Source organism: Dromiciops gliroides, chromosome 3, assembly GCF_019393635.1.
Source record: "Dromiciops gliroides isolate mDroGli1 chromosome 3, mDroGli1.pri, whole genome shotgun sequence".
Lineage (NCBI taxonomy): Eukaryota > Metazoa > Chordata > Mammalia > Microbiotheria > Microbiotheriidae > Dromiciops > Dromiciops gliroides.
In genome coordinates, this window is record NC_057863.1 from 1,012,128 (window position 1) to 1,036,907 (window position 24,780).

The 24,780-nt window shown below is 56.2% G+C and overlaps 2 protein-coding genes across 7 annotated transcripts; one reads left to right on the plus strand and one right to left on the minus strand.

Annotated features, from left to right (window-relative positions):
* Positions 1-177: 177 nt before the first annotated feature.
* TEKT1 (tektin 1) lies at positions 178-12,793 on the minus strand. Of its 6 annotated transcripts, XM_043990511.1 has the most exons (10): positions 12,768-12,793; positions 11,303-11,636; positions 10,648-10,738; positions 8,684-8,890; positions 6,561-6,726; positions 4,893-5,021; positions 4,102-4,245; positions 2,427-2,649; positions 779-975; positions 178-430 (listed from the first exon to the last, which is right to left on the minus strand). In XM_043990511.1, exons 4-10 carry the CDS (start codon positions 8,871-8,873, stop codon positions 271-273), a joined length of 1,209 nt encoding a protein of 402 aa, XP_043846446.1. In that variant the 5' UTR covers positions 8,874-8,890; positions 10,648-10,738; positions 11,303-11,636; positions 12,768-12,793; the 3' UTR covers positions 178-270. The 6 variants fall into 6 exon arrangements, with proteins under 6 accessions (XP_043846446.1, XP_043846449.1, XP_043846444.1 ...); XM_043990514.1 differs by lacking the exon at positions 12,768-12,793 and having other exon boundaries at positions 10,648-10,741; positions 11,382-11,911; XM_043990509.1 differs by lacking the exon at positions 12,768-12,793 and having other exon boundaries at positions 11,303-11,911.
* Positions 12,794-14,857: 2,064 nt separating this feature from the next.
* On the plus strand, positions 14,858-23,822 carry LOC122745306 (tricarboxylate transport protein, mitochondrial-like). The gene is made up of 7 exons (XM_043990516.1): positions 14,858-14,989; positions 16,126-16,210; positions 16,438-16,542; positions 19,370-19,485; positions 20,502-20,575; positions 22,819-22,928; positions 23,292-23,822. Exons 1-6 carry the CDS (start codon positions 14,858-14,860, stop codon positions 22,922-22,924), a joined length of 618 nt encoding a protein of 205 aa, XP_043846451.1. The 3' UTR covers positions 22,925-22,928; positions 23,292-23,822.
* The last annotated feature ends 958 nt before the right edge of the window (positions 23,823-24,780 follow it).

Here is a 24,780-nt window from a genome sequence, read left to right on the forward strand (position 1 = left end):
TGGTCCAGAGCCAAAGCCAGACAGAGGTTGTCTCTATCTGTGCTCATCAGTCACTGAGGCACGCCCAGGCTTGGCCTGTGTCCCTGGGCATCCCAAACTGCTGTGCTGGGCCCTGAGGACTTGCCCTGACCGCCAAGGCACTGACCAGCTGCAAGGAGAGGTCCATACCCACGGCTCCCTGGTTTAATGGAGTTGTTTATTGAAAATCAGAAATCTATGGCTACCCAAACCCTTGGCGGCAGGAGCCCCGGGGAGCCACCAGCAATGGGCTCAGAAGTTGTGGTGCTGGATGCTTTTCCTCATTTGCAAGCAGAGGACCTCGTCAATGTAGAGTGTGTTCTCCTTGACCTGGATCTCCTCCTGCAGGGCGAGCTGTCTGCGACTCAGTCCTTTCAGCTCAGCCTCGGCCTGGGCCAAGGTGGCCTTGAGCCTGACAGAGGAGAGAAGTTTTCAATGGCTCTGGGCACTAGGCCCCCTCCAGCCACCTGGCCCGGCCCACAAGCATCCAGGCTGTTGCAGACCCAGATTCTCAGATCCCAGTCAGAGAAGGAGCGTCCGGACCAGCAGTCCTTCAGAAGCCATCCCCCTCATCTTGGCACGCTGAAGAGAAATCAGCCCAACCACCTCAGATCCTTGTCTTATGAATGCTACCCCTTGGGAAGGGTCCCGGATCCGGCTCTCCCCCTCCAGCTCCCTGGGGCTTAGGTTCTAGGTCACAGCCAGGGTGAGATCCCCCACAATGGGAGCTGTGGGAAGCCAGGTCTGGGCCACCACTCACCTCTCCACATTGCTGGTGATCTCATGCAACTCCTTTATCAGCCGGTACTGCGCCGGATCCCGGCACAGTTCCACGTTGGGCCGATGGCTCCGAGACTCCAGGCGTGTCTGGGCCACTTTGGCAGGGCCCTCTTTGTCAAGGATGGCTTTATTTAAAACTTCAATGTTCTTTTCCTGGGAGGTGATTTCATCCATCACCTGAGCCAAGGCAAGAGGGTGCATGAGTTCCTAGCCAAGGTCTGCACTCAACATTATGAGGGTCAGGGTCTGCCCTCCTCCCCTTCCAACCCACTAAGGCTTCCCCATATCCCAAGGGTCAAGCAGACCTCCAGCCCCTCTCCCCTCTTCCCACACCACAGGCCCTCATCCTCCTAGCTGGAATGTCCACTCATGCAGACTTTTTTTTTTTTAGTGAGGCAATTGGGGTTAAGTGACTTGCCCAGGGTCACACAGCTAGTAAGTGTTACGTGTCTGAGGCCAGATTTGAACTCAGGTACTCCTGAATCCAGGGCTGGTGCTTTATCCACTGCGCCACCTAGCTGCCCCCAGACTTTTTTACAAATGGGTCAGATCAGAAGCTATCATGGGTTTCACAAAAGGAACAGGGAACATGGATGCTCAACAGTCTATTCCCTCACCCACCAATCTTCCCTTATTTCTGCTCCTCCCTCCCTCCACACTGATCCTTGGTTCTAACCAGGCTGCACTTCCCATGCACCACCAGGAGTCCCATCTCTATGCTTTCTGCAAGCAGCACCCCCTCCATCTTTCCTTTTCATCTAAGTCCCAGCCCTAGACCCACAGACTCCCTCTCCCAAGCCTCCATCCACTTCATCCTGCCTCCCCTCTGAGCAGAGTCCCTGTCCATGGGGCCTGGCAGAACCATCGTGAACACAGTACGCTCTGTCTCCAGGACAGAAATCAGGGTCCTGCACCCAACCCTCTGGGATGGCCACTACATCTGGGACAGCTGCTTCTGGGGCTGACAAAAGGAAGCAGAGAGGGATTCGGGGTGCATCCTTGGTCATGGTCCTTTGCTCTGGGTGTGACTTTGGACCCTCAGCCTCAGGGACCTGGGGCTCCCATGGACTGAAGAGCTCAGAGGGGTCTTCAGCTGAACCCTGAAGGGGAGAAGACTGACCACTGATTGAGGTGCCTCAAAGCCCACAGAGGCTGCTCAACTGAGCACTATCCAGGGTGCTGAATCCAGACCCAGAGGGGACAAAAGATCACTTGAGGCCCATTCTCCAGAGGCATGTTGGGCTGAGGCAGGCTTAGGGGTTTAGGGCCCTGGGGTTTGCTGGGCAGGGGCGGATTTGGCTTCGGACGAGTCCCCAGGCTCTTCTGGACCTTCCCCTCCACAAATAGCACATGGGGCTGAAGGAAAGGATGCCCAAAGGCCCTTGTCTTTGAAAGATCTGATGCTGCTGAGCAACCTCAAAGCATGTCCTGTACCTTGGTTATGTCTGGCCCAGGAAAGCAAGCCTTGGCCAGACTTAGGTGGCATCCTGCCCCAACTTCCAAAAGAACCACAAGCAACAAGGAAAGGAGAGAGTGGCTGGCTGGCCCCCTTCCCCAGTATGGCAGGCTGGCTGCCAAGGGCTGCAGTCCCACCCCCACCTCTCTTGGCATCACCATCTGATCGTCACCTTGACCAGGTGCATGGTCAATTTGTCCTTGGCATCCTTTGTTTCTTTGATCCGGCTTTGGAAGGTGAGGTTCACAGTCTCAAACTGTTTGCGCAGGTCACTGGCCGTCTGGGACAGAATTCTGTCAATCAAGGCCTCCAGCGCTAGTGTGTTGTTCCTCTGTTTATCTGCCTTCTCCACATTAACATTGGAGAAATCCACCCAATCATCAATGCTCACAGAGCTGGAAGAAAAGGCACAACAGGGACAGTCCTGGGGAAGCCAAAAGCCAGTGGCTGATGCTCGTGGTGCAAAGGCTGCTGCCTATACAGAGAGGCATCTTGGTGCAAAGAGAGGACCAGACCATGGTTCAGGAGGAGAACTGGCCTCGGGCTGCATCCCATGGAGGCAGAGGGGCCCAAGCTGCCCTCTGGGCTGGGTCCAGACCACTCCTCATCACTAGAACCCCAGGCACTTTACCCATAAGCTCTTGGGAATGTTTGCTGAATGAATGAAAAGGAACTAAAGTGACATCCCAGAAGGGAGCTGGGCCAATTCAGTGAGACAAAGCCCTAACCTGATTCTGCAGCTGCTTTCTTGGATATCATTGGGATTTCTTTCATTCCCAATGGTCCAACAGGAGCCTTACTGGCCAAGCAATACTGACCCACTCCCACCGTGGCCTTTGGCAGCCCGGCAGAGAAAAAAAGGCCTTTTCCAAGAGAAGTCAACAAGCATCACTGACTGGAGCAGAGCTGGGCCCCACAGCCAGGTCCCCAAGCTCATTCAGCGCCAATGCATACACTGCACTGATCTGAGCTTGTCCCTGCCGTGCCCACCTCCAGTCTCTCCCCACTGCTGGACTCAGAGCCTTGACCTAGACTTTGAGGACACAGCCTCTGCTGCCACTCCAGACTGCCCCCTGCTAAGCCGCTAGCTTGGGCCTGGAGACCAAGCAGGGTCTCCAGCCACCCAGGGCTCCTGGCATGCTACTCCACTGTCCACACTGCTCCCCCTTTCTCTGCAACCCCCTTTGCTGCTGGATCAGGGTGTTTGTGCTCCCAGGCCCCCCAGGAGGAGAGCTTCTCCCCTCCTGGCCCACCTGCCCAGAACCAAAGGAGGCTGGCTCAGTTGCTCAGGGCCTAAGATGTGGTGGTTTGAGAAACCCACTTTTTCTTCTTTCACAGTAGAGGGGAGAATGGGCTGAGGCTGGAGTCTTGATATCCACCAAGTACACCAGGGACTGCCACTGACAATCCGTCTGGCTCAGATAGGCCTGAGAAGAGGGCGACAAGCTGGAGGCAACATGAAGCCTGGGGAGGTGGGCAGGTCAGCTGACAGGTGTCACCCGGCCTGGCCCTCAGGACTGTCAGCAAGGTGGGGAAAGCCCTGTGGGCTCAGACTGGGGCCTAGCTGGGAGGGCACAGGAAGCAGCAGGGTCTACACTCTCCCATCGTGTGAGGAGGAGGGCTCCCCCTCCGAGAGCTCGGCTGAGGCTGCCTGGATGTCCACAGCCCCTCGGTGGTACCCTGCTGTTCCAATGGCTCCACCCCTGCATTGGGGCCCTAAGAAGATCAGCGCTGGGGTCTAAGCCAGGTCTTTCCTGGACTCAGTGGTTGCTGAACCAGGGCCAGGAACAAGTCCAGAATGAGACCCAAGCTTCCCCCCTCACTCCAGCACCAGGTTTCGTACATACTTGGGCTCGATTCGGATGACATTATCAGCATAGCAGATGTCAGGGTTATTGTTGGTGAGAGAGGAACAGAAATCCTCGATGGTGAGAGCAACGAATTTGTCCTTGAGATCCTTCTCCAGGTTGTACTTAGCAGCTCGGTTCAACCTGGAAAAGCAGAACCAGCCCCACACAGGTGCACACACAGGTGCAAACATGCACAGCACACACGCATGTGCACACATATACACGTGCATATATGCACACACGCACACGCACAGTACACATGCATATACGCACAGCACACGTGCACGTGTGCACACATACACATGCATGTGTATACATACGCAGTACATACAATACATACGCATACAAGTGCATACATACAAATGCGCACACACACAGTCCTCCAGTTAGCCAGGCCCAGATTGAGCCTTGTTCAAAGCCTCCACCTTCTAGACAGGTTTAGGGTCTGGGGCCTTCTCTTCTTCCCCCTCACGCAGGCTTCCAGTCAGTGCACCCCCTCCCCAAAGGCAGGCACCTCCACACAGCTTTTGCTGCCAGATTTGGATTTCAGTGTGCCTGAAAAGCTCAGATCTGGGTGGGGTGGCCCCCAAATGCCTCCTGCTTCCCTTCCTGAATGGGAGATTGAGCTGGGTGACCTCAGAGGTCCCCACACGATCTTCTGGGGTCCCACAGCATCCCCGACTGAGGATAGGACTTGTCCTCAGTTGCCAGGACTTGTGCTTGGGTCCTCCCAGCACATGTTCTGAGAGGAAGTGGGGCAGGGCACCCTCCAGCAGCCCGGCCGATACCTGAGCTGCTCCGAGGTCTCTTCCAGTGTGCGCTGGAGCAGGGATATGACCCCCTGCAAGACCTCCACCTCCTTGATCAGCTCAAGCTCCGCCTCATCATGCACTAGGTCAATCCCAACACGTTGTTCCCTGGCCAAGAGAGGGGTGGAGGTCCCACTGGGGAAGCCACAAGGCAGGCAGCCCCAGACAGGAGCCCCCTGAGAGAAGCAGACCCCAGGTCCTGGCCAGGCTCTCTCTCCCACTCTGCTGAAGACCCGAGTTCTCACTCAGAGTCTCTGAGGACACTGGCTTTCTCCCTTTTCCCTGGTCTCTGGACTGACCTCTGCTCCAGAAGCTCCTGGACCTTGGGGTCTCATGACTCAGCTGTCACCTCTTCCCCCCCTTCTCTTCTTCTAGCTTCAGGAGCCCCCTCTCTCTTCAGACACATTCCCCAAGGAACCCATGGGCAGGCTCCATGGAGCAGGTCTAGAGCAGGTGGCAAAGTGCCAAGAGTAAGACAAGCTTTGCCAGGCTTCCTGGGGCCTCGTGTCTACTCTGTGTTTTCTCCATTTTTATGAGGATATTATGTCTCCCCTGATGACATGTAAGCTGGGGTGGGGGCGGGGCACGGACTACTTCCCGTTCTCTCTGTGGCCCTAGCACCTATCATGAGCACACCGGGTGCTCAGTCAAGGCCAGCTGACAAGGGAGGACTGGCAGGGCACAGACACCCAACCGAGGCCCTGGCCTCACCTGAGTTAAGCCCACATCCCTTTCCTGGAGGTCCTCCCAACCCTGGAAGAGCTTAGGTGAGTCCCAGGATGGAGCCCAACTCTGCTTCCTCTCTCCCCCTCGCTTCCCCTCTTTCCTTCCCTCCCTCCCCTTTCTCCTCTCTTCTCTTTCCCTCCCTCCCCTCTCTCCCTCCCCTTTCTCCTCTCTTCTTCTTTCTGTCTTCCCTCTTTCTCTCCCTCCTCTCCTCTTCCCTCTATTCTCTCTCTCCTCTCCCTTTCTTCTTTTCCTCCTTTCTTTCCCTCCCTCCTCTCTCCCTCCCTTTCCCTCTCCTCTCTTCCTCCCCTTTCTCTTCTTCTTTCCTTCCTCTTTCTCTATCTCCTCTTATCTCTCCCCTCCTCTCTGCTCTTTTCTCTCCTCTCTTCCCTCTCCTCCTCCTTCTTCTCTCTCTCTCCCCTTTCTCTCTCCCCTCTCTCCTCTCCCCCCTTTCTCTTTTTCTCTCCTCCCTCTTTATCTCTCATCTCTCCCCTCCCTCTCCTCTCCCTCCCTTTCTCCTCTTCTTCTTTCTCTCCTCCCTCTTTCTCTATCTCCTCTCATCTCTCCCCTCCTCTCCTCTCCGCTCTCCTCTCTTCCCCCCTTCTTCCTTCTCTCTCCCTCCTCTCCTTTTACCTCTCTCTTCTCTCTCACCTCTTTCCTTTCCTCTCTCTTTCTCCCTCCCCCTCCTTCTTTTTTTGGGGGGGTGAGGCAGTTGGGGTTAAGTGACTTACCCAGGGTCACACAGCTAGTGTCAAGTGTCTGAAGTCATACTTGAACTCAGGTCCTCCTGAATCCAGGGCCAGTGTTTTATCCACTGCGCCACCTAGCTGCCCCAGCCTCCCCCTCCTTTCTTTCTTCTTTTCCTCCTCCTCTCTCCCCCCTTCCCCCCTCTCCTTCTGCCCCCTCTCCCTCCCTCTTACCCACCTAAACATCTGACACTTCTGGGCAATATACAAGGGCTCTTGGCAGCTCTCCAGGGCCTTCTCTAATCTCGTCTTAAATGTGAACAGCACTTCAGTCTCCTTTACGAGCTGATCAAGTTTGTCACCCAATTCCTTCTTCCAGAACTTTATTTCATCAAGTCTCTGCTCTGCAGGGCACACAAAGGGAGTTGGGCAATCAGTGACCACCATTTGAGCCCTGCTTGGCCATCCTAGGAAAGCCAGCTCCCCTGTCTTCATCAGTCAGCCAGCCGACAAGCCTCATATGCACCAGGCACTGGGGACACAGGGACCCTTTGGGCTACTGCCTTCCCCGCAGACCCTCAGAGGTGCACTTCTCTCTCTTTGGTACATCACATGCCTGGGACTGATTCTCCTTTCTTGGACCATGGCGTCCGTAATGGTGCATCCTCTTATCTGAGCCTTGGGCCCACACGGCCACTGGCCTGGTGGATGTCCCAACTGGATGGGGGATCGCACAGACACTTACTTGCGGATCAATCCAAGTATGTGTACCTCTCCACTTACCTAGGATGCCTCCCGACAGGGGCAGATTCATAATGGTGGTACCTCCCAAGCAGGAAGGCACATTAGAACCCATCTGGTCGGGCTCTCACCTGAATAAGATGCCCACCAAGGGTCTATCCAGCTGCCCTGAGCAGCCCTGCCCCCAGCCTCAGTGGGCTTCCTCTGCCCTTCCCCCACCCTGCTCCTGCCTTCTGGGGCCTCAGCCTCCTCTAAGAGAGGGGCCTCCAAAACCACTATCCACTCTTCAGTCCCTCTCTCCCCACCAAAGCTGTGGAGAGCCCACCACCCTCCTGGCTAGCTGTCCTCTGCTGTGGCATCATGCCTTGGCCAGGGCAGGCTCACCACCCCTCATTCCTCCACATTCTAAGTCTGCCTCCCCAACCCGGTCCCAACCTCCTACAGGCACACTGTGCCTCCTCTGCCTTCTGCTTGTGTTGCTGATTTTGGGAATCCACCCAGACCATTACTCATGGCTCTTAAGTTCCATCTCATTGAGTTCATTCTCCTGCTCTGGCCTGCCTACACCTCTGATCCATCCTCCAAGCCTAACCTTGGACAGCAGCGAGGGGCTGACAGCAAGTATCCAGCCCCAGTGCCTCCCTCCCCTACTCCTTCAGCCCGGCAGCTCCCAGCGATCTCCACAGACGCTGTCATGGAGACCCCCACTGCCAAACAGGCAGAACCCAGTCTGGCCTTCAAGCCCCTCCCCAGCCTGGCTCTGACCTTTATCAGCCTCATCCCATGCCCGGGATCCCACGTCTCTCCACCTCCATGCCTTTGTCCATGTCATTCCCCATGCTTGGCATGCCCTCCCTCTCCCTAAGCTCATCCAGCTGGAATCCCACCTACCCTCCAAAAGCTCACCCTAGGCCCCCTTTCCTTCAGGTCCCCTTCCTCCCTGATCCTCCAGCTTTTGGGGGTGCCCCATGCCCTCCTGTGCCCTTCTGATATCAGCTCCAACACCCACCAGGGCCTCCTTCCCCAGGGGCATTCGGCTTTGATCGTGCTAAACTGTCAGCTGCCTGAGGGCAGGCCTGCTTCTCGGGAGGCTCTGCGTGCATCTCCAGATCTGAGGGTGTTGCAGCCTGGCACCAAGCCAACAATTAGCCAGTTTTGTGATTGACTGCCAGATCCACCAAAGAGAGCATGAACCCCCAGCCATGACATTGTACAAGCAGAGCTCAGTGTCCTGACAAGCCTTCCTTTCACCTTGGGGTGGACCCAGCTCACACCCTGCAGTCTTCTCCAGGCCTTCAGTTCCTCCACGAACCTCCATCCCCACGGTCCCTGGACCTCCAATGCTCCCAGTCCTCCCCAGCCCCCTGACTCCCTAGCCCCTACGCCCACCCCTCTGCTCACTTCATGGGTCACCTCAGACAGCTAGAGCTGTTGGGACACCAGACTATCTAGCCTGGCTCCTGCATTTTTCAAACTAGGAGCCTAAAATTCAGAGCAGGGGAAGGGCCTCGCCCAAGGCCATAGCAATGGGTACATCCCTTTACCCACAGAGGAGAAGACTGCGCCCCAGAGCAGGGGAGGGGCCCCCACCCACCTGCCCACCCCCAGTGGGCTCCTCACCGATCTTCTTGTTGACATCTCTCTGGGTTCTCTGGGTGGTCTTCTCGATTTCATCTACCAGCCTCTGGCTCTCAGCCACTAGGCGCTCAGACCTTGAGCGCTGAGATTCAGCGCTGTTGTACTGGTTCTTGTTGGCGATGTGCCACTCGGGCAGCAGGAATTTGGGGGGGGCTTGTAGCAATTTGGCCATGGTGGCTTTCCTGGATCCTGGAGAAGAGCAGGCAGACTCTCAGCAGCCCCCTCCCAATTGCCCCTCACCATTGTCGAAGACCCCCAAGAGCCGCCAGTCAGCTCCTCCCCTCCTCCCCCCCCCAGCCCGGTCCTCAGCAGCCCGGACCCCTGTCATTGCCCCAAAGGTCCTCCACAAGCCAGCACTGCTGATCTTTCCTCCCTCTTACTTCCAACCAGATTCGTACTTCTCTAGCCTCCAGACATTAGAACATTAACCTCCACCATGTGGAAATGTCTGAACTTTCTGCCTTTGCTTGTGATATTCCCCCAGCCCTCCAATCTCTGATGCTGAAGTCCTAGCCATCCTTCAAGACCTGGCACAAATGCTGCCTCCTCCATGAAGCCCTCCCTGATGCCCTTGTGAGAAATGGGCATTTCAACCCTGGGGCCTGGGGGCAGCTTTGCTGACACTGCCCTTGTGCATGATCGTGTCACACGGATAGACTTGGGATAGTCTATGTCATATAGACATCGATTTACTCGTGTGACCTGGAGCCTTCTCATTGTTGGACTCTGCCAGCCTTCTCCCTTCCCAGTGCCTAGCACAGTGCTTTGCACACAGAGGGAACCTAGAGGAAGTGTCATTTGAAGTGAATCCTGCTGGAGGAAATGAAGAACACCAAGGAGACGCAAACACCCCTCCCTCTCCAATTGGTTTTCCGAGTCTTGGCACAGTATTGACCAGGTCTTTATGGAGTGCACTGACCACACACGCCTTCTCCAAATTCACACCAGACTTGGGTTCAAGATGGAGAGACGGAGCTGGGCCCCTCCCCTGGCAATGACAACCTGAAGAAAGGTCTGGGGCTGAGGGAGTCGGGGCTCGAGCCACCACCCTGCTCTGCTGACCAATCCAGCAATAAGAGAATCAGGGTACATGGATGGGGTGTGCTCATCTCCTCTTCTGTGGAATCAAGCATGAACAGCTAATTGGGAGGAGAGCACATTCTGGACCCAAAGAGGTGTCCTCTTGGCCATAAGAATTGGGGGATGGGTCAGTCCTAAGAGGCTGAAAATGGAGAGAGAAAAGGGGAAGAGGGAGGGAATTTCAGTCATGATTTGTGATTTGGTCTGTTAAAATGCCTTAAAAAGTGGCTTCTCAGAGTGGCAAGGGCTGCTTAGAGAGGAATCGAGTTCCCCATCACAGTGGGGTGATACTCATAAGGGAGTCTGAAGTGTTTCCAGCTCTGACATGAAGTCATTTGCTAAGTAGGGAATGAAGAGGCAGTTGGAGGAGGGTGGGGACAATGCTGATAAGAGGAAATCAGGCAAGCTCCAGGGTGCTTCAAGTTTGTCAATTGGCTGATTGATCAGTGCGGCAGCCACGGAAGACAAGCAGAAGATGGGGGTGGGGTGGGGCGGCCTGGGGTATGCTAGATCACTAGGCCAGTACGTTCAGTTCGGAGGGAGCCACGTCTTTTTATTAGGGATGCTGCCCAGAATCCTCGAGAGGACCCCTGGGCCTAGGCTTGCTCTGGGCGGCTTTGAGCCCACCCCACCTTCCTGGAGAGCTCTCTAGGGCTCCCCCTATCCATGCCTTTCCTTCCCAGGCTGGACCCTGATGACTGGGCAGGTGCCTTTCTAATCCACATACAGCGACTCAGACTCAGCCATAAACACCACAGTAGAGTGGCCATGGTCACTGGCACCCAGCTCCCCTGACCCACAGGAAGCCGTGTGTGGCCTTCCCCTACTGGTCCCGGGGTTGCTCCCATCTCCGCAGCTCGATATACCCTAAATGACTGCAGTAAGTGGGTCCTCGGTGTCCTCGGGAAAATGAGCAGAATCCGGCATCCAAGAGCAAAGAAATTGTGGTACGTAGACCTGCTGGGAGAGAGGGAGTCACTAGAAAGAAAACAGGCAGTGTCCTCCAAGCCCCATCCATCAGCACCCATGCCATCCCCACTGCCATCTTCAATTTCCACTCTTTCACATGCCCTGTACAAGGATGGGGAGGGAGAAGGAGGGAAAGGAGAGGGAGGGAAGAAGACAAGCGGGGAAAGAAGAAAGGGGGGGAAAGAGAGGAGGAAAAGGGAAAGGAGGGAAGGAAGAGGGAAAATAGGGAAGGGGTGTGGAGGAAGGAGAGAGAGAGACAGATCCAGAGACAAGGGAGACAGAGACAGAGAGAGACATAGAGACAGAGACACAGACAGACACAGAGACAGAGACACAGAGAAACACAGAGACAGAGACACAGAGACAGAGAGAACTCGGGCTCAGCAGCTCGGATCAGGGAGGGTTTGGGCCTAGCCCTCTGGGCCCCACGGCCTCTTGCCCTACTTCCAGGAGCGGAGCCCCTGCCAAGCCTTCCCCGGGCGCCCCAGCCCCCGCCCCAGCAGCCTACCCAGACGCCCCAGAAGAGCCCCCTCCCGCAGCCTTGCTCCCCACCAAGCCTTATCCCGGCGCGCTGGAGAGCGCACTGTCGGGAGCTGCCCCCGGTCTCCGCCGCACCAGGACTGCGACCTACAAACACTCGGGTTCCCATGGCAGCCAAGAACGCGTCTCCTGGGTGACCGGGCTGGGTTCCAGCGGGGGCGCCCGCTGGCCCGCACTGCAGGACTCGGAAACGGGTTCGAGCGCGTGGCCCAAGCCTCGCCTCCAGTCTCCCGCGCCGCCGTGGGGCGGAGGGGGAAACTGAGGCACGTCGCCAGCCTCTCGAAGCCTCAGTTTACCGGTCCGTAAAAGGGGCTGTGGCGGGGCTCTCGTAATCCGCCTCATTGGCCTAGAGCGAGGACAGAATCAAGCCCGTGGATACTGATCTAGCGTAGAGAACGGTGGTGAGCTCCCCGTCCCCCGAGGCCTCCCAACAGAGACTAGAAGGCTTCTGGTCCAGCGTGCGGTAGAAGGCATCCTCTTCAGGGCTATTGCCTGCTCTGCCCGAGCCCTGAGCCCAGCCGCACCCCTCCCGATCCACCCAATCCGAACCACCGGCTCTTCTCCAACAGCCATTCAGAAACAGTTAACGATCCAAGAGCCTGCCCCCAATCCCTGATTAACCTGGTGAACGTTCCCGCCTGAGAGTGAGAGGCCAGGGAGGGGGGGGGGGGGCGGGGCGGGTCCAAGGCTGAGGGGATAGTCTAAGGGCGGGATCACAGGTGAGATCGAGGCTGATAGGCCGGCCAGTGGAGGGGCGGGCCCATTTCTGGGGGCGGGGCCATGGAAGGGTTGAGCCTGAGGGGGCGGGGCGCACGCAGTGGAACGGCTAGGCTAAGATGAGGTCTGAGGGTCCGAGGGGCACAGATGCCGAACGGCTCGTTTCTGGGCCCCCTCAGCGAAGCCCCAGCCTGGGCCTGGCCGCCGCCGCCCCGGGGTCCGGGGGAGCCAAGATCACGCACCCGGGGAAGGCGATCCTGGCCGGTAGTGGGGGCGTGGTCCGGGGATGGGGGGACGGAGGGAGTAGTCGCCTTTAGGTGCCCGGATCACGAGGGTGTCACAGGGGGAGAAGGGCATCCCGCGGATGGCTGGGTTACGTGGGAGTCTTGGTGGGGGTCCGAGGATGCCTAGGTCACCTGAGGGGTCACGGCGGGCCCCCCCCATGTGGGTGGACGGGTTACATGGGGTCATGGTGACACATGGGGGGTTCACAGTTGCCCAGGTCATGTGGAGGACGCGGGTATTCATGCAGGTGCCCAGGGGCGTCATGGTCAGTGCCCTGTCAGCTCCCCCCACTTTCTTTCCCGGGCCCTTCCTCAGGATGGTCCCCTGCGTGTCTCCCTCCCCCATCTACCTGGGCCCCGCCCCCTATTCAGTAGCCTCCAGTGGCGCCCCCTCCCCCCTTTACATTCATCTCCCATCTCCGGGCCCATTTTGTGCCCACCATTAGCTCTCAGCCCACCCCTCCCTCCTCCATTACCGCGTGCCCGGGCGTGGTTTCCCCAACAGCCCGGCAGCTCTTTGAGGGGGAGGATTCAGCTCCCAGTGGGTGCCTGGCGATCCGCTACCGCAGGGGCTTGTGCATCGAAGGGGTTCAGTCATTGCGCGCGCGCGCACACACACACACACACACACACACACACACACACACACACACACACACACACACACACACACTAGACACCAACCAGCACCCCCTTACCAAAGGGCATTTTTAACTTGGGGGGAATCAGTGCAACCGGTCAGGACACCTTGGGGGGAGGGGAGAGCTCTGCATCTGGAACACCCTCCCCCCAGTGCTTGTGACTGTGTGTGACTGTGTGGCTCCTTGTCAGTGTGTTCTCTGTGTGTGCGACTGTACCTGTCTTTGGCTTGTCTGGGTGCTCTCCACCTTCTCACCCTGGTCCATCTTCCTACCCTAGGGGGACTTTCTCCTTCCCAGCCCTTGGGGGGGGGACGCTACTCAGTGGGTGCCTGTTGTTTCCAGTTCTCTGTCACCACGAAAGGTGCTTCCAGATATATTTTGGTGTCAGGAACCTCTTTGGGGGTATAGGCCTGGTAATGGTCTCTCAGGGTCAAAGGGCATTTTAGTCACTTTATTCACATTATTCCAAATTGCTTTTCAAAAACCCATAGAATTTTTTTCTTTGTATCTTGCTCTGTCTCCTTCTCTGTTCCCTTTGCTCTCCTCTTGTATCCCCCCATCTTTCTGTCTCTCTGTGTCTCTCCCCCTTCTCTGCCTCTCTCCATTCTATCTTTCTCCCTTTCTCTCTGTCTACCTCTGTCTCTGTCTCTGTCTCTCTGTCTCTCTCCTCTCTCTTTCTGTCTTTCTTTCTCTCTCTCTGTCTCTGCCTCTCTCCATTCTCTTTCTCCCTTCCTCTCTCTCTGTCTCTGTCTCTATCTCTCTCCTCCCTCTTTCTGTCTCTTTCTTTCTCTCTGTCTCTGTCTCTCTCCATTCTGTCTTTCTCCCTTTCTCTGTCTCTGTTTCTCTCTGTCTCTCTCTGTCTCTGTGTCTGTCTGTCTGTCTCTCTCTCTCTCCTCTCTCTCTCTGTCTCTGTCTCTCTGTGTCTCTGTGTGTGTCTCTCTCCCTCCCTACCTCTCCCCGTCCCCCATCTCTCCACCTCTGTCCCTCTCTCCCACAGGTGGCATTGCTGGAGGCATTGAAGTCTGTGTCACCTTCCCCACAGAGTACGTCAAGACTCAGCTGCAGCTAGACGAGAGGGCCAAGCAGCCCCGCTACCACAGCATCGGTGAGGGAATGGCTGTGCTCTCCAGGCAGGCAGCCTGGGCCCCCCTCCCTGGTCCCTGGCAACCCTCCCACACCCGGGTCTCCCTGGTATCTTGCAGGTCACTGTGTGAAGCTGACCATTCAGGACCACGGCTTCCCGGGCCTCTACCGGGGCCTCAGTTCTCAGATCTATGGCTCTATTCCCAAGTCAGCTGTGAGGTAAGTGAGCAGGGCTAGCACAGGGCAGCCCTAGGGTCAGTACCTGGCCTGCCCCCAGCTCCCCACCCCCACCCCACGGATTAATTAGACCCTGAATTAGAGGTGGCTTCTCTGACTTCTGCCCGGGCCTTCCTTGGTGATATGGGGCAGGCAGGCGGCCCAGCGAGCCTGGAAGGGCTTTTCAACCTGAAGCTGGCAGGAAGCACGGACCCTGGTTCTGTTTGAAAGGGGCCCAGAGATGGATTTCTGCTGGGGGCCCGAGGGGTGGGGTGTTGGCTCGGGCTTGGATTCAGTCAAAAGTCACTCCCAGAATTCTGGAGTGACCTTGGTGCTGGTGGCGGGGGTGGGGGGCTTGTGGCTGAGCTCCTGGAACTTGCCCCCAATCCTTGACTCTGTTACTCAGCTCAGCCTCAGCAGCCAACCAGGGCTGGTCGGGGGAAAGGACACAAAGACACGGGCCTTGACTTCTGCTTCACAGCCTGCTAGGCCCAGAGCCAATGCTTGCTTGCTTCCTTCCTTCCTCCCTCCCTCCCTCCCTTTCCTCCTCCCCCCCTCCTCCCTCCCTCTCTCTTTCCTTCACCCACTAGTAGGCTGATGCTTAGCACACTCTCTATAGGTTTGGCATGTTTGAGTTCCTAAGCAATTATGCCAGAGATGCCAATGGCAGGCTGAGCAACACCAAGAGCTTGCTCTGTGGTCTTGGAGCTGGTGCCACAGAGGCCATAGTGATCGTCTGCCCCTTGGAAACCATAAAGGTGTGTGCGCCCAGACTGGGAAGGAGCCTGGGCATGTCCCTGGAATGGGCCCTCCCTCCAAGGTCAGTCCTGCAGTGTCTGGTTCTCAGAGCTGCTCTTGGGCAGACATTGCCAGGGGCCCAGGATTGAAGAGGAAGGAGCAGGATGGAGGACTGGGGCTCACAGGGAACCCTGTGATGCTAGGGCACTGACAAAGCTAGTCCGGAAGTAGGCACAGCCTGACTTCAGGCATCTAAGTGAGAGGGCATTAGCTTGTTTTCTCAACTGGTGGGGGAGGGAGAGAATCTAGAAATCAAAATTGTTTCAGAAATTAGTATTAGAAATAATAAAATTTTTAAAATCACAGGGCCCCCAATGGGCCATGGAGAGGGAGTGGGCAGCTGCTAGCCTGGTCAAGGACTAACCCTAATTCCAAGGCAGTCCCGTTGATCTCTCCATGTCTAGCTATAAGCCCATGGGGAAAGCCCTAGGATAGGAAGGCGTAAATGGCTTGTTTGGGGAAGATTGCCCTTGTCAGTGCCATCCGAATCTTGTCTCCTCTGTCTCTGTTTGTCTGTCTGTCTCTCTCTCCTTCCCCCTCCCCCCACTCCCTTCTCCCCCTCTCTCCCTCCCCTCATCTGTCCCCCCTTCCTCCATCCCTCTCTCCCTCCCCCTGTGTCTCCTTCCCCCTCTATCTCCTGTCTCCCATCTATCTCTTATTCTCTCCAGCATGCATCTGCCTCTGCTCTCCTCATTCTCCCCCTCTCCCCTCCCTGTGCCCCATGACTTTGACACCAGGTTGCTAGCAGACTATGGAGGGAGGACTTTGTCCTTGGCTTTGGTCACTGGGTAGAGGTGGCAGCGCATTTCTCTCCCCTTCGGAGGGCATTGCTGTCCAAGGGCCTGCGTCAGGCTGGGGCAGGGGAATGTAGCTGACATCCCTGCCCCCCAATGCCAACCTTACACTCTTCAGCTCCACAGGGAGTGGCAGACTCAGCCTGGAAAGTTTGGATTCGGCCCCCCCCAACAAAAGCATCTCAGGAAGGAGATGTTAGAGTTTGCCAAATGAACAGGGGAGAGGCCCCTGAGCCCTGGAGCTGGTGGGAGAGAGGGAGAGAGGAGGCCCAGGGCCATAGCCTCCCTTCTGTGGCCCACAGGTGAAATTTATCCATAACCAGACATCCGGAAATGCCAGATACCAAGGATTCATACATGGGATTCGAGAGATTGTGCGGGAACAAGGTACATCCGGCTCCCTGTTGAAGAGGGATGGTCATAAGTCTGTGGTTCCCCAGCAGACTCGCCGGGCCCTGAGCTGGCTCTTGAGACCCTGGCCCTGGGGGCTACAAGGAGGCTCCAGCAGCCAGCCCTGTCTGGGGAAGCATATTGGGAGCCCACGTTGGGAGGGGTTGAAGGTGAGGAAAGACAGGCATGAGTACGGGCAATGAGCAGTGGCTGGCCCCTCGCAGGCTTGCAAGGAATCTATCAGGGCCTCACAGCCACCATTGTCAAGCAGGGATCCAACCAGGCCATCCGCTTCTTCACGATGACCTCCCTCCGCAACTGGTACCAAGGTAAAATTCATCCTGGGCCCCAGGGAAGTGCTCCCCGCACAGTCCAAGTGCAATCCCAGGGACCTCGGGAAATGGCCTGGTCAAGGGGAGAGGCACCAAGGCTCCCAGCCTAGCCTGGGGCCTGGCCCTCGGTTCTCAGAGGCCTGTCCTGAAGGGCAGAGACCGCCACTGTGTGGCAGTGGTACTGCGGCAGGTTAATGCAACAGCTCGGGCTCCTCCCTGTGGCTGCCCTGAACCTCCCTCTATCACCTGGCTCGCATCTCTGCCACCTCCCCCTCCCCTGCTGCCCCGCCTCCACCCTGCTTCTTTAATCACATCCTCCCCCGGGGCTCAGGCCCTCCTGTCTACTCTTGGCCGGATGCTGAGCCTGAGGTCACCCAAGAGCCATTGGTCAGGAACTGTCCAGCCCACCCTTATTCCCTGAAGTCCCCTAGTCCTTTCCATCTGCCCGGAAGATAGGAAGTACGTTCCTGGAGGGCAGGGGCCCCTCCCCCATCTCTGGTCTATGCCCCAACCCCCAGCCCCAGCAGGGGCTGTTGTCTGATGGTCTCCCCCTTCACTGCCAGTCATCTTCCTTATAGGCACTTTGACCTTCATGAGGGACTCTGCCTCTTTGCAGTGTCGAGGACAGGAGCTTGAGGGAAGCACTTAGTGCAGTGTCTGACACACAGTAGGTTGTTCATCATGTATTTAGATGGCCCAGAGTCAGGAAGACTTCAGTTCAAATCTGGCCTCAGACACTCTTGCTTGACCATGTTGACCTGTTTCCTCATCTATAAAATGAACCATGCCTGTCTCCGCCAAGAAAACCCCAGACGGGATCACGAGGAGTCTGACGGGACTAAAAATGACTCGCCACCAACAATGAACCTGTCCACCTCAGTTTCCTCATCTGTAAAATGGAGATACCCTACCTCGAAACGTTGTTGTGAGGATCAAATGAGAGAGAATATCCGTAAAGCCCTTGGCACCGTGCCCAGCGCACAGTGTGGGCTTTATCAATGTTTTTCTATGCCATTCCTCTCTTCCTCCTTGGCCCACTTCTCCTTCTCCACGGCAGGTCCCTCACTGTGGCTGTCTCTGGCCTCTGTTCTGGGCCGCCTCTACCCCAATACTCTTCCATGAGGCAATCTCAAGTGTGACTCCCACACCCATTTATCCAATCCTCACCTCCCTCCTAATCGCCCACCCCAGTCTCCAGCTGCCCCTAGATGTCCCACCAGCATCACAAACTCCACACGCCCCGATGGAATTCATTCATCCCCCCCCACCCCCACCAAAGGCTGCATAAGTTCCCACCTTGGCTCTTCGTCACAAGGGCATGCACGGCCAGCCCCAGAAGCCCAGCTTCAGAACCTTCATCAGCTTCTCTCCATCCTGTTGGGTGCCAAGACTTGTGGGCCCTCCTTCCCTGGTATCTCTGATCTCTCTCCCCATGCCCACATACCTCATTTCCTCGAGAGCTTCCTGCTGTATCTGAAGATGCAAATCTGCTGCTGAAAACCCTTGGATTCTCATCTGGGGTTTTTCTGACCCATTCACCTGCTGCCACTTAAGTCCTTCCCTCTGTCATCAGGCACATTGCTAGAATACCGAGCCAAGCTTTCCCTAATCTCCAGCCTCCGTGCATTTGTGCGCTCATCTTTCATGCCTAGGGTGGCCTTCCTCTTCATCTGTGCCTCCCAGAAGCTCGATCTTCTTTCAAGGTTCAAATCGGGTGCCTCATCTTGAGCTTCAGCCTTCCTGGATCCTCCTCCCTCGCCTCCCCACTTGCTTAGTTTATCTTTGTTCATCTTTATCTTTGTGTTCTCCATGCTGGGGGTCTGGTGTGTGGGATACTGTAGGTGCTTAATAAATGGTTGTTGCATCTGTAGTTGTGTACAACCTGCTGAGGGCTTCAGACTCCTCTCCATGGTAATAAATGTCCCCATGCCCGGGGCTGCTTCTGCTCCCCAGAAGCCTCTTCTCCTTGGTGTATCACCTGCCTGACAGGATCCTGGAGGCCTGGGCCTATCTTTTTTTTTTTTTTGGCAGGGCAATGAGGGTTAAGTGACTTTCCCAGGGTCACACAGCTAGTAAGTGTCAAGTGTCTAAGGCTGGCTTTGAACTCAGGTCCTCCTGTATCCAGGGCCGGTGCTTTATCCACTGCGCCACCTAGCTGGGCCTGGGCCTATCTTGCCACATGCAGGCTCTTGTGTTCCCTCAGAGGATGCTCCCAGGAACAAAGCTAGGGAAAGCAGTGCTCCCAGAGCAGAGAGCACCCCCTCCTCCCAGTCTGAGGTCCACAGGGACCCCTCAAAGGGGTCAGGGAGGGATTTCAGGGGGTCTGAGAACGTGGATAAGGGGATGTTTGGATAACACTGGGTTAATGTAACTGGTTCCCTTTGTGATCCTACAGGGTTCATTTCCTCCACAGAACAACCTGATTTTGAGAAGGGGCATGGGAAGCCCCAAGCCCCAGGCACCCCCCCCTTAGGGTTCTGGCCACTTTTCCCTCTGTGAGAGCAGTCTGGCAGCTGTAGCCTCTGAAATCAGACTAAAATGTCTTAGAAGGCTCTGCCTTGGCTGGGATGAGATAGCAATCAGGGCTCCCTGAAGAGAGAGTCTGGTACCCCCAGGGTCTGAAAGCTAGGGGCCTGGACAGATTCAGTGACCAGCAAAGCATTAAGTCCAAAGACAGGCTGTGCCCCACAAAGATGCTGACCTCCTGCTGTGGAGGAGACCACATCTCACCACAGAAGGGACTTTGGGCTGGGCTGAGGGGGTGAAGTCAGTGGCATCTCGAGCATTTGTGCCATCTAGCCCTGAGCTTGGATTTCTCCATCAGGTGACAATTCACAGAAAAAGATAAGCCCTTTCATCACAGCCACCTTTGGCATGGCCGCAGGAGCTGCTAGTGTCTTTGGCAACAACCCGGTCGACGTGGTGAAAACAAGGATGCAGGTAACGCAGAGCCAAGGGGTTCGAGTTGTTGCCCAGACTTCACCCAGTCTGTGCAAAGACAAGACACCAGACGGGGAAGAACAACAAAAGGGTCTCTAACAGAAAACCATTCTTCATTCCTCCAAACACTTCTTAGCCCATGCCCCTAAAAGGGATGAGGGAGGAAAGGCACGGCTGCCAAAGGCTGACTTCCAAGACAAAGCCAGTGTTTGGGAAGGCTGACTGCTGGGCCTGGGGTGTGTTGGTAACCCCTGGGAGGCGGGGTGATCTCTTGGGCTTGGGGTTCAGAGCTGCAGTAGGGCTAAAGCTGATCAAGCGTCTGCACGCAGTCTGGTCACAGTAGGGTGAGCCCACCACAACAGGGGAGCCACCAGTCTGTCAGGGGAGGGGTCAGTTGGTCCAGGTCAGAGAAATGGAGCAGGCCAGAGCTCCTGTTGAACTGGGCTAGTGAGTGGCCACTGAGAGAGAGGCAGAGACAGAGAGAGATGGAGAGATGGATAAACAGACAGAGATGAACACATGAATGGATGGGCAGTTATAGATACATAGTTCAGTAGAGACAAAGATGGATGGACAGATGGACGGATGGATGGATGGATGGACAGATAGATGGACATGTAGGTACATGAATGGATAGTTACATAGATGGGTAGACATGAAGGGATAGACAGATAATTGGACACATAGATGGATAGATACACAGATAGGTAAAAGGGTAAATAGACAGAAACATGGATAGACAGACAAATGGACCAATGGAGGGCTAGATTCGTTGATCCCCTTTGCTGGGCACCCTCTCTCCCACATCCATGTTCAGCTCTCCTTTATGTGTTGCCTTCCCCCATTGAATTGTAAGCATCTTGAAGGCAGCCGTTCTTTCCTATTGGTATCCCCAGCACTTAGCACAGTACATGGCACATAGTAGGTGCTTCACAAATGTTTACTGACTGACTGACTGAGCCAGTCTTTGCTTTGTCACTCACACAGCCTTCGTTGGCCTGCACCTTTCGTTTCAGAGCCTGGAAGCTTACAAGTATAAAAACACAATTGACTGTATCGCCCAGATCTATAAAAATGAAGGCCTCATAGCGTAAGTGGCTTGGAACTCCCTCAAGTTCATTTTACAAGACTTTCCTAGACAGGCTGCATGATTCTGCATCTCCGTTTCTCCCCACTGGGAGATTTCCCCAGGATAACAGTCCATGGCTAGGATCGTCTATAGGTTTTTCTCTAATGAATGACTCAACTCTGAAACTCAACCGTGGGCATTGGTCTTCTGTGTCATTGCTTCAGGCCCCAGGACCTAGAGAGCTCCCCCAGGAAAGGCAGAAAGCAGGTGTCCCTGTGTCCTGGGCCCACTGCCCAGTTGGGGTTCTGGGGGAGGGGAGGGAAGCACAGTGCTCACCTTACCAGCAATTGTCAGTTTCTGTTCTTGGCTCCAGTATTGTCATCCAGCTTCTATGTGTCATGTTTAAAAAAAAATAGGGCTTAGGAGGGTTGTGGAAGCTGTGTTCAAGCACTGGGAGGGATGAGCCATGGAGGAGGGAGGGATGAGCCATGGAGGAGAGAGGGATGAACTGCAGAGAAGGGAGGGATGAGCCATGGAGGAAGGAGGGATGAACTGCAGAGGAGGGAAGGATGAGCCATGGAGGAGGGAGGGATCTACTCCACACCTGACTGGTCCCAATGGGCAAATCTTGGAGTAGGGGATGTCCAAGAGGCAGATGCTTTGCTGAGGAGGAGGAAGGGAAAGAGGGGGAAGGCTGTCCAGCCTCAGGAGCCCGCAAGGTTCCCTCTCACCAAGCAGAGCTCTGGAAGTTGGGGTTTGAATCCCCCCAAGACCCTCCCCAACCTCTCTGAGCTTCCATATCCTCCATAAAACAATGACTATAAGAGCCCCCATTTTGAGGTGAGCATCCAGAGAGATCATTGGTGCTTGCAAAGTGCCTCCTAAAGGTCAGTGGTTATTGTTGGGCTTGTTAGGACAATCCTGGGACCCGGAGGTGAGAAGCTGAAAACCCCTCATCTTAGCCCAGATCAAGGAATAGACTTGCCCAGAGTCTCACAGCCAAGGCCTCCTGACTGATTCCCAGATTGCCCTCTGAGCAGACCCCCCCCCCCAGCCAGACCTTGAGGACCTAAAGGGGCATTTGCTCACACTGGGGTCTTCCCGGCTTGGAGCCTACTAGAGGAACAAGGATGCTTTCTGAGAGCTGGAGGCTGCCAGCCAAGGAATGGGTAGGAAATTGGGGAGCTTCCGCCAGATGACTGGGACCCAACAGCCTCTCCCCAGCTCTGTGCTCTCTGTGTGGGGAGAAACTTAAGCGGCATTTACCCTCATGGTGGCTTGGGAGACAGAGCGGCAGGCGCCACCCCCACCCCCACCCCCACCCCCACCCCTGCAGTAGGAGCCTGGGCCAGTCACCAACCTCCGCCTTCCTCAGTTTCCTCATCTGTAAACATGATCATTGTCATTATGGTGGCTCGGGATTTTAAATGACAGCTGGTCTGATCTTGCATCAGTGATAATAACCAAAAAAGGGCAGAGGTAGTTCTGAGAGGTGGAAGAAGCTCCCTTAGCTGAGCACCTGCCCTCAGGAGCTTCAGGGAGTCACCCTGTGTAAGCAAGGACTTCACCTACCCCAGGAAAGAGAGGAGAAGGAAGGAAGGCAGGAGGGAAGGAGGGAGGGAGGGAGAGAGGGAGAGAGGAAGGGAGAGAGGGAGGGAGGAGGGAGAGAGGGAAGGAGAGAGGGAGGGAGGGAGAGAGGGAGAAGGAGGGAAAGAGGAGGAAAGAGGGAGGGAGGGGGAGGGAGGAGGGAGAGAGGGAGGGAGGGAGGGAGAGAGGGAGGGAGGAGGAAAGAGAGAGGGAGGGGGGGAGGAAGGCAGGAGGGAGGGAGGGAGGAGGGGGAGGGAGGGAGAAGGGAGGGGAGGGAGGGAGGAGGGAGGAAAGGAGAGAGAGAGAGAGGGGGAGGGAGGGAGGAGGAAAGAGAGAAGGAGGGAGAGGGGGAAGGAGAAAGGAAGGAGGGAGGGAGGCAGGAGGGAGGAGGGAGGAAAAAAGGGAAGGATGAGGGAGAGAGGGTCTATTACACCCTAACTACTTGCCAGGCACTTGACCATTTTTATCTTGCCTGAGCCTCACAACAAATTCTCCCCATTTTACAGACAAGAGAACTGAGGCAGGCAGAGGTTCAGTGACTGGCCCAGGGTCACACAGCCAAGAAGTGGCTTGAGGCAGGATTTGAACTCAGGTCCAGTGGTGCCTCTGGCTGAAGGAGGAGAGGGGCTTTTTTCTTTCTGGGAAACATTTCTTTTCTACTGTTTCCCACTGCACAGATTTTACAAGGGAACCATTCCACGCCTTAGCAGAGTCTGCCTGGATGTGGCCATTGTCTTTGTCCTGTACGAAGAAATCATCAAGTTTCTCAACCTGATCTGGTGACCTGGTAAGCAGGACAGGGGGAAGTGGCTGCCGCATCCTTTGTTCTTCCAGAGGGTGCCCAGAAGCTAGGGCTGACCCATGGGCCCCCCAAGGTCTGCCTCTGACTCACTGATGCATCTGTGGGTCACAGATCCGACTTGTGTTGCTCCAGGGCGTGTGAGGAGATGGAAGGGGGCAGTGCCCCTCCTGCTCCCCTCGCCAGCTCCCACAGGAATGGCCCCCCCTCCTTCAAGGCAGAGAAGGCTGCCTCCTGGGGAGACACCTCTGCCCCCAGCCTGATTTTACCCTGCCCCTGTGCTGTTGTCCATGGAAGCCAAATGTATTGACCTGGGAGCTGCTTCTCTTTTCTGCCTCCTCCTCCTTGCAGAGGCCTCGCCTGAGTGGATGCCTGCACTGGAAATGCCCCCTGCCCCTTGCCCAGGGGAATCCCTGAGGCCGCCCATGGTGATGGGCGGCAGACCCGACCATCCACCTCCGTTGGAGCCCCTTTGGTGGGCATCCTGCAGGAGGACCCTGACCCAGCCAGAGGGCTTCTCCCCCAGCCCTCAGGCCAGCCCCCACCCCAGGCTCCTTTGTGTATTTGTGTCAGCGGCATGCTTGAGCTTCGTCCCCCCCTTCAGCTGGAAGAAGCGGGGGCCAAAGCCTCTTGTGCGAGACGCCAGCGCCCAGCGCTGTGATAGACAAGGACAAGGGTCTGGGGGCGGGCAGTGAGAAGGAGGCATCTGCAGGGGACTGAGTCCCCACGCCACAATCTATCTTGTTAGACCAGGGTGGCAGAGAAGAAGTGGGTCAGTGGTTCTTGGGGGGCAGGACAGGACCCACTGCCATCTGACAGGGCAGAGCCTGCTGGGGGATGCACCAGCAGCGCACTCTCGCCTCCCCAGGCTCATTTGTTCTGGTTTTGATGCTACCAATTCACAAGCTCCAACTTTGCTTTCTTGCCAAAAGATTCAATAAACCTTTGAGTGAGGTTGCTTCAAAGACCTCAGAATTCTCGATTTGGGGCTTTCTTTGACCAGCCGGGCCCTCCCTCCCATAGCGCTAAAACCAGAGGATGTCCAATGTCCTGTTATGGTGGATGCCTCCGCCGTGACCCCAGCCCTCAGGATGCCTGAACTCCCTCCCTCTCGGGGCTGCTGGGAAGGGCGTGGCAAGAGGCCTGGAAGCTGCCATCCTTTGAGGCCTGCCTCTCCACATTACCTCAGGCGGGTGATGCCGCCTGGCCTGGCGTGAACAAGCTTTATGGCCAGCCAAGCTTGACCATCAAAGCTGCCAAAGGTAGGGCGGAGGAGCGGCCAGTGATGCCTGCCTTCCAACAAGCTGCCGTTAGAGAGATGAACCTCAACTCACCCCAGCTCCTTCCTTTTCAGCCCTTCCCCTGCCCCCCTGACTTGGTCCTTTGGTACCCTGGCCTGGTGGTGGCTGGTGTGGGCTCAGTTTTCTGGTCTGCCTGGTTCCTCGAGCGTCCCTTCACATGGGTCTGTCTTTGTTGCTTTGCCAGGTCCCATTCTATGGGTTTACCCAGCATTCTCTTGAGAGGGTGTGAGGCGGGCCTTGTGAATGTCCCCTTCCGTCTGGAACAGGCTCCTGACGGCCCCAGTCAGGCCCCAGCAGAGAAGGGAGCTGTGGGGTGGACGAGAGTGGATTGTCTCTTTTGACCCCTGCCTCCTCCTACTTCACTATCACTTTGGCTTAGCAAAGGGCCCCGCCACTGCGGGGCAGGTACTATCTACAGCCATCGTACCAGACCAGCCAAGCTGGCCACAGAGGTTTCATCCCTGACCATGCCCTATTGAGCTTTATCCTCACACTCCTCAAGGGAGATGGCAGGACAGGGTTTTCCTGTTTAGCCAGAC